The sequence below is a fragment of the Octopus bimaculoides genome, chromosome 8 (assembly GCF_001194135.2).
Source record: "Octopus bimaculoides isolate UCB-OBI-ISO-001 chromosome 8, ASM119413v2, whole genome shotgun sequence".
In the NCBI taxonomy this organism is placed as follows: domain Eukaryota; kingdom Metazoa; phylum Mollusca; class Cephalopoda; order Octopoda; family Octopodidae; genus Octopus; species Octopus bimaculoides.
In genome coordinates this window covers 74,340,167-74,349,201 of record NC_068988.1, presented here as the reverse complement: position 1 = coordinate 74,349,201, position 9,035 = coordinate 74,340,167, and the positions used below count along the sequence as shown (strand labels likewise).

At 36.4% G+C, this 9,035-nt stretch overlaps 1 protein-coding gene across 2 annotated transcripts in view; it reads left to right on the top strand.

The window, feature by feature from the left end:
- The first annotated feature begins 949 nt into the window (after positions 1 to 949).
- The window catches only part of LOC106875627 (N-terminal Xaa-Pro-Lys N-methyltransferase 1-B), a 10,662-nt gene continuing 2,576 nt past the window's right edge, over positions 950 to 9,035 (top strand). The window contains exon 1 of one of the 2 annotated variants that reach the window (XM_014923856.2): positions 950 to 1,159. In XM_014923856.2, the coding sequence (XP_014779342.1) occupies positions 995 to 1,159 (165 nt within the window). In that variant the 5' untranslated portion in view covers positions 950 to 994. Of the gene's footprint in view, positions 1,160 to 1,744; positions 1,805 to 9,035 lie in introns of those variants that run through there. The other variant, XM_052970183.1, reaches the window with a different exon arrangement.

Sequence of the window (9,035 nt, the reverse complement as noted above, 5' to 3'; positions counted from 1 at the left end):
ATATATATATATATATATATATATACATATATATGTATATATATATATATATTGATAGAAATGGTAAGACAACAAAAGAATGAAAGAGACCTCGATATTATGTAGAGGAATTTATCTGTAAATATAATGTGACAATATATATACACGACGTGCTTCTTTCAGTTTCCGTCTTCCAAATCCACATACAAGGCTCTGGTAGGCCAGAGGCTGTAATAAAAGACACTTGCCCAAGGTGTCACCCTGTGGGACACTACCCGAACAATGTGGTTAAGAAGCAAAGTTATTACTACATAAACTCGCCTTTGTCTTTATTTACGTAAGATCTCACTTTCCTTACTAATTAGAACGAATACGATTTTGAAATTCGCGAAAAAAATGACGTTCCTAGTTCCAGTTTTTCAGCGGCCATTTTATATACTCATATCGAAAGAAAGTTAACTTTTTGCCGCTGCAAACATTAGTTTTCCTTTTTTTTTTTTCGGGTCCCAGTGTTTATTTATAAATATATGGTATCTTCTAGATAAACACTGATTGGCAGAATCGTTAGAGCGTTAGTCAAAGTACCTAAAGTATACTGTGTCGGGTCTGTCTGGCCGATAAAATGAAATACTGAGGTGGACTGCTTTCGTCGATTTCATAGACAATGAAATAATAGTGAAAATGGTTTCCGATTTAGGCACAAGGTCAGTAATCTTGAGAGATACCAACGACCCAAGTTGACTGGTACTTTATTTTATCGAACTTGGAAGAATGAAAAGTAAAGTTGATTTCGGCGGGATCTAAACCTGAACAAGGATTTATTCCGACGTTCAAATGATTACGCAGTTTCGAAACTCAGATAAGCGCGAAAGCAGGCTGAAGGGAGATAACCAAGAATAGCCCCAAAATATATATAAAACCCCTAAAATTACTTGGGGATTTGTATTTTTTTTTTAAAGAGCTACTATCAAGGGAGGTAATTAGATGTAAGTTGCCGCTAAACTGCTGAAGTTGTATGTTTTGTAGAATGGCAGCAAGAGAAGGGGAAGAATATTATGAAAATTCTAAATGTTATTGGGAGAAAGTTCCAGCTACAATTGATGGCATGCTTGGAGGCTTTCCACAAGTGTCGCCCATAGATATTAAAACTTCATCAATTTTCCTTCGATCTTTTCTGAAGGTGAGTAAAAATTTTCTTAAAACACGCAGATGTCATTCAAACTGGGGCACCTTGTGGTGGTGGAAGAGGGTTTATTGCGAAAGCAGGATAGCACCAGCTTACTTGCCATCATATCACGTCTTTCGCCCTTTTTCTCTCTAGGACTAGCGTATCAAGGATTACACTATATATCTTGTGCTCTGGCTGTTATTTCACCTTCCACTCTGTGTACGCACCTTTCCTAGTTTAGTGGCGGTATATTGTCTTGGGACAGATCTCACCATGCTGTCTTTTGATCAAAGGGTTTCTAGCCGTTATCGTACTGTCACTTTGTCAATTCTATGGTACATTATCTGTGTTTCATGTTTTAAAACCTTGATGGTGTTGTTTCAGTGATTTGATTTTACTAGCGTCATTAACAACCACGTCAGCTACTCTGTTTATTTTTTGTTGAATTCCGCTAAAATATCCTTTTATCACTATAATTAGTTTGTTTATGGTATTCCATTTAGATATCCTAAAAGTATTTTAAATATTCTTATTAATTCCTTTAAAAAAAAAAAAATATTTGATATTACGAAAATATCCAGAAGTCACATGGCTGGACAGCTCGCAAAGAGTTCACATTTGTGTGTGTGTAGAAAAATGAATGAAATGAGAAAGAAGGTAATCTAACGATACAGAAAGTTTTAAAAACCTTTATATTTCGAGCGCAAAGTCTATCTTCAGAAGAATACAAAGAAATGTGTATTTACATAGATCCTGTACTAGTAGCAGCAGCTCTCCAAATGCATTTAGGGTGCTGCTGCTACTAGCAAAAAGCACCAGACTATCCAAAATGGCAGGATCTATGTAATTACACATTTCTTCGACTGTATTCTTCTGAAGATAGGCTTTGCACCCGAAATATAAAGGTGTTTTCAACTTTCTGCATTGTTACAAGTTTTTCTTATTTCTCATTTCATTCATTTTCCTTCTGTATTACAATGCTTCGAGCGAACTACAACGTTCTTAGTGGGCATGTGTATCGTATCTTTTACTTGTTCAGCAATTGGACTGCGGCCATGCTAAAGCACTACCTTGAAGGGTTTAGTCGAACGAATCGACTCCAGTACTTTTTTAAACAACTCTGATACTTATTCTACGGTCTCTTATGCCGAACCGCTTAGCTGCGGGGACATAAACAAACCAACACCGGTTGTCAATCGGTGGTGGGAAATAAACAAAGACATACACACACGACAGGCTTCTTTCAGTTTCCTACATACCTGCACAAGCGTATCTACTCCCTGACTTTATAACTTCCTGTGGAAAAAATGGATATTAATGAAAATCTCTATAAGTACACTATAAATTAATTCACAATTAATTCAAATCAATGTGAATAAATAAGCATTACATTTGACAAAACACTCTGAATGCTAAAGAGTTAAGGTTGCTTTTGACAGCATCCCTTAAGTGCTTGTTAAGTTTATGCCTTGGACATTTACCATGTGGAAACTCCCCGTAAAACAACTGCAAATCTATATATGCTGATACCATAGTCCTGGAAAGTGTATGAGACAGTTCCAGAAAAATATATATGGGGAAAAAGTGATGGAGCAGGAATACTACTTTGTTTAATCCTTTTATTGATGGAAATTTATTCTGATAGTGAACCGTTGAACTTAAAATGAGTTTTCATATCACGATGGAGTTGCTTAAACAAGTTGACAAATTGAGGTGGACATCTAAGTTGACCAAGAATGATCCAGAGAGCAGTCCTATTAACAAGGTTGAAAAAGTTATGTAATGTTTGATGCAGTTCTGGAGAAATCCACTTTGTTAGCTGATAAAGTAATAATTTTGTTAAAACCTTACCAACTGCTTCAAGCAGGCTTATTCCACTAAAATTTCCACACACAAATTAGGATCCCTTTTCTTCAAACAATGGAATTAAAATGTTATCAACCCAGTATATACATACATGTATATATATAAATTTGATTAGAGGTTTGTGTTAACCTCATAAAGGGATGGTTTCATCCAAGGAAATGTTTCAGTACCTAGTATTTGGAGTGGGGGGGGATATTTTCCTTAAAATAATAAGTATATAAAAACATATAGTTTATATTCATATAAAAGAAGATGGAGATTGGGAAGTTGCTAATTGTTTATTATTAACAGCAAATTAATCATCATCCCATACAGCTGTTTCAATTAATACTCAGTAAATTTTAAATTTCTTTGACCTGAGCATAATATCTTCAGAGGAAAAAAGATATACTCTTGGATGTTTTATATGTGTTTATGGATTCATTATAGTAGACTGAATGATATTGTTTATGATCTGTATTGTTATATGTTTGGACAAGGGGTTTGCAGGTTGATTAGAGATGAGATAGAGTAGATAAACAGAATTAGAACAATAAATAAATTTAATTAAATAGAGATGATAGAAGAAATTTAGATATAAATAAGATAAGTTTATAGTTAATAAAAGAATGGAATGTTCGTTTATCTGGTATAAATAAAGTTAAGAAAATCTGTATATATGCAAGTATGCACACATACATATACACAGAGGAATGCATATTCTCACAACAGGCGTGGCTGTGCGGTAAATAACTTGCTTCCCAACCACATGGTTCTGGGTTCAGTGCTACTGCATAGCACCTTCAGCTAATAGCCTCGGGCTGACCAAAGCCTTGTGAGTGGATTTGGTAGACGGAAACTGAAAGAAGCCCATTGTATGTTTTTATATATATATATATATATATATATATATATATATATATGTGTGTGTGTGTGTGTATGTATCTATGTTTGCCCCCCCCCCCCAATTACTTTACAACCAGTGTTGGTGTGTTTACATCCCCATAACCTAGCGGTTCAGCGAAAAGAGATCGATAGAATAAGAACTAGGCTTACAAAGAATAAGTCCTGCGGTCAATTTGTTCGACTAAAGACAGTGCTCCAGCATGGCCACAGTCAAATAAATGACTGAAACAAATAAAAGAATACGTACACACATCCATGCATATATACACATACATGTACACGCGTGAACACAATACATATGCCTATCATACTCTAAGAAGAAGTTAATATAAATCCATGTTGGTCAATTAATTCTGATTGATTAATGAAATTTTTAATTATTTTGTTTATTCTTAAGCGTTTCAAGGAAAGCAAATTTGTTTGAATGGTTTTGTAAACTTTTGGTGTCTAAATGTGTGTATCTAAATAATTAACATTTATGTACGCAGGTGTACTAGTATATGTAAATTTAATTATATATATATATACGCACACATGTTCCCTCGTGCACATATATTCATACATACATATACATACATTCACCCCTTAAACATGCATATGCAGCCATACGTGCATGCAGACGCATAGAGAGATATAAGATGCTAGACTACCCGTGACCCATTGAGTCACCGGGAGACTCTGAGTTTCTCAGCAACAGAGTTTTGTTTCATGGGTTTTTATTTTCCCCCAGGTTATTTCACATGCTTTCAACAAATGTGGCATCGAAATCATGTGTAAACAGCTCCTTTCCCCAGAAAAGGAAAGAATTTGCTGCTATTTCTTGAACATCCTGCAACCACACAACAGCTATTTGGGTCCTTTATTGCAGATAGCTGTTACATGGTAGCAGGGTGTGCTAGAAATAGCAGCCAAATCTTTGGAGGTGAGGTACGTAAAAATCTGTTTCGCACTGAGGTTATGAACAGGTCTTTTACGAAATATTTACTCCATTTTTAAAGTCAGTTTTACTTTAGAATATTTTTTAAAGATGCCAAAAAAAAACTTTTGTATGTAATGGTATTCACTTGAAAATAATTTTAAAAATCATTAAAATATTGTCTGTTTAAAGAAAGCCAAAATATACGCACTTAATTTTGAGGAAACTTACATTTTCGAAATCATATTCACTTTAAAATATTTCTAAATGATTAAAATATTGTGTTTAACAAAAGCAAAAATAGAAACATTTACTGTAATTTTAAAAAATCCTATTTTTGCTATGTCAACCCACTGTCTTAGAAAAATAAGAGTTTCTTCCCTTTCAGGAACAATTTCCCCATTATGTATCATTTTGGGTATCTCGAATATCTTGAAAACCACTTTACCATTTTAGCATTCAATTACTATGCTGGCATGGGTTGAACAATTTGAGAGAGTCCAACAGATTTAAAGACTACATTGTGTTCCAATGCTTTAGCTTGATTTCTACAGTTGGATACTCTTCCTAACACAAACTATTTTATAGCATGTATTGGGTGACTTTTCATACCACTAACACTGGTGAAGTCCATAAGTACTTTATCTATATTTCTCCCATCTCTACCTCATCTACTCAGTTTCTATTGTCCTTTGCCTTTGATCAATTCTGTGAAGTGAGTGGAATTCTTCATGTGATGCTGACTTACTAATGGATTGATTATATCCACAAGGAAGTGGTTCAGTGGATGACACACTGAACCTTGTCAACTCGCTATAAGTCTTAATAGGATACCATCTTTGTGAATCTCAAGGAGACCATACATGTGTAATAGCTTACTACAATGTTGGGTCACTTTGGCATCAAGTGATATTTGTCCTTCATTAAGATCTGTAACAACTTCCTCTTCATTTTCAGGGTTGGGTCTTTCTTTACTTTGCTGCAGTTACTATCTCTGATGAGGCCTGAAGATAACGTCTCTGATTGCATTCTTTAATTGGTGTTTTTACCAACAGTTATAGTGGATCCTTTCTCGGATGAAAGTATGTCTTGCTCTTTCCACAATTCTCTGTGCCTTTGTCAAGTGGTTTGAGTGTTGAGTTAGTTTCAGATATAGTTTCTCTGTATGTCAGCTCTGTATTAATTGCATAATACAATTCTATATTTGTGAGATGTGGAGTTGATATTAATCGGACTGATGTGCCCATCTTGGTTGTTGCTTTCTTTGTTTCAGCTGTTGTACACTCCTGTCTTTTTCGGGTGTCTTGTGTTGAATTCAATTGTTGTATTGGAATTTCAAACCTAACCCATTATTTGATCCAATGGTGTACACTGTTCTCATTCTGCTCTCTGTGTTTCATGACTTTTTTTTCCAGAACACATTGACCCCAGTACTTTAGACCTGATAGCCCCCGTCAAGGAGGTAACCATAAAGATACCCAAGACTCAAGGAGATGAACTAAGATGGAAAGTAAGAAAGGTCTTAGAGAAACCTAAACTGAACTTCACTAAGGGAGAAAAGTTGGCTATCAAAACCCCACGGAGTGGCAGTACCACCATAATACTTCCAGCAGACAAGTCTGAATATTCTGAAAAGTTGGCAGGCTTCATTAGAGACGGTAGCTGCAACAAAGTAAAGAAAAACCCAACTTTGAAAATAGAGAGGAAGCTGTTACAGATCTTACTGCAGGACAAGTGCCACTTCACACCAAAGGAGTACAGACAGGTGACCCAACATTATAGTAGGCTATCACACATGTATAGTCTCCCTGAGATTCGCAAGGATGGTATCCTATTAAGACTTATAGTGAGTTGGCAAGGTTCAGTGTGTCATCCACTGAACCACTTCCTTGTGGATATAATCAATCTATTAGCAAGTAAGTCAGCATCACATGTGAAGAATTCCACTCATTTCACAGAATTGATGAAAGGTACCTCCATTAGGTCTAAACTGGGGAGTGAGTCTAGATGTGAAAAGTCTGTTCACCAAAGTCCTGACTAATGAAGCATTATCAGTGACTCATGACAGATTTGTTGTGGACACCTCTCTAAAGAAATGCACTCATATACAAATAGAGAACTTGATGGAAATGCTGACCTTCTACATGGAAACCATCTACTTCAGAATAGGTACTGATATATATCAGCAGGAAGAGGGTTTAGCTATGGGTTCACCATTATCTCAAGTATTGGTAAACATATACAATGGAATACTTCACAGACATGGCTCTAGGATCAACACTTCTGAAGTCAACTCTATGCATAAGATAGATTGGATGACATCCTCATACTCTGGTCCCACCAGGAATATATCCAAGTACTGCTGGATCATGTGAACTCAAAAAGACCATCCATACTGTTTGCAATGGAAAGAGAAAAGGACAATCAGCTAGTATTCCTGAATGTACTAATAACTTGCACAGATTATAGGTTTAAGACATTCATATACTATAAACCAACCATTACAGGACAGAGCCTCCACTTCAATTCCCACCATCCATACAGTTTAAAGAGGATTGGTCATTACCTGCAACATTGTGCAAAGACTATAAGTAGCAATCCTGACACATACCACTAGGAATGATCAGGTTAAGAAACACTCCACTATGTAGCAACTACCTAGCAAGCATACTATCCACTCTTATGTCAGAGGCCTCAAAAGATATGTGGGCCATATGATATCAGGAGAGTATACTGAAGTAATTCAACACTTTGCAGACATCTCTTCCAGGTGAAGCCTCCCTATGCAGCTGCAGTAAAGCATACAAAAGAGAAACATGCTTCCCCACCTAAAGTAAGAGTAGATGAACATTGGACTCCATTACATGAGGGGATATTGAAAAGTCTGGTATAGCCAATGACATGGAAAAATGGAGAAACTAATGACTGTGGGATTAGGTCAATAATAGATAGAGAACCACTAGAAAACTAGAAAACTTCAGGAAGCAGCGCATATGCTAGGACATAACAACCTCTTAAGCAAGCCAAATGCAAAGACGAATACAGTTATGGAAACCAATAATTTAAAAAGAAAGCAGACTGCCACAATGGATTACATAAACATTAAGTTTGTAAATCTTAAAAAAATTTGCTTTGTCACTGCCTATGGACTTAGTGGTCTAGATAAAGATGTTGGTTAATGCAGTGCATGCACCCAGGGGTTCTGGGTTCAATCCCAAACAAGACATGAAGGTAATTCACAAGAAATCAACTGAAGCAAATGAAAAAAAAGTCACAAAACACAGAGAGTAATGAGGACAGTGTACCCTTGTAAATCAAATAAAGGGTTAGGCTTGAAATTCTGATACAACAATCATGTTCAACACAAGATACCTGAAGAAGGCTGGAGTGTACAACAGCTGAAACATAGTGAAAGCAACAGTCAAGATAAGGATACCAGTCCAACTAATATGAACGATATACGTAGTCTTCTGATGTCCCTTCATCTCTTGTCATTTTGAAGATCTTTGTGGTTATCATCGCTGCATGTCGAAACCTTTAAAAAAAGTTTTTATGTATCATATAGATGCAATTTTTGACACTGAATCCAAATTTGTTATTCATTTATCCCAGAAAAAATTTGCAAAAATGTTACAGGTGTTCAAACTTAGATAATTCTCAGAATATGCAGCCAATCAGAAAACATCGCGTTCGTTGTTTCGTCCATCATCTGTCACAGTAGTAAGAGGGGGAGGCACGGGCATATCAAAACATTAAACTAGCGACAGTAAACATTGAAAAACATTAAAACATTCATAGCAAATTAAATATTTAAAAGCCACAAGCAAATCAATAAGAGTTGCTTGAAATAAGTCAAACCATTGCTTAAAACAGACATTTATTAGTTAAAAAAAAATTCAAGAACGTAAGTTTTGCAATTACACTCTAAGATTTTATAAAATGCCGGTGACACATGAATTTTTCGAGCGAGACCGTTCCCAGTGCCCCTGGACTGGCTCTTGTGCGGGTGACACATGAATTTTTTGAGCGAGATCGTTGCCAGTGCCCCTGAACTGGCTCTTGTGCGGGGCCGTCGTAGGATTTTCGAGCGAGATCATTGCCAGTGCCCCTGGACTGGCTCATGTGTGGGCGACACATGAAATGCACCATTTTGGGCGTGGCCGTTGCCAGTGCCGCCTGGCTGGCCTTCGTGGGATTTTCGATCGGGACTGTTGCCAGTGC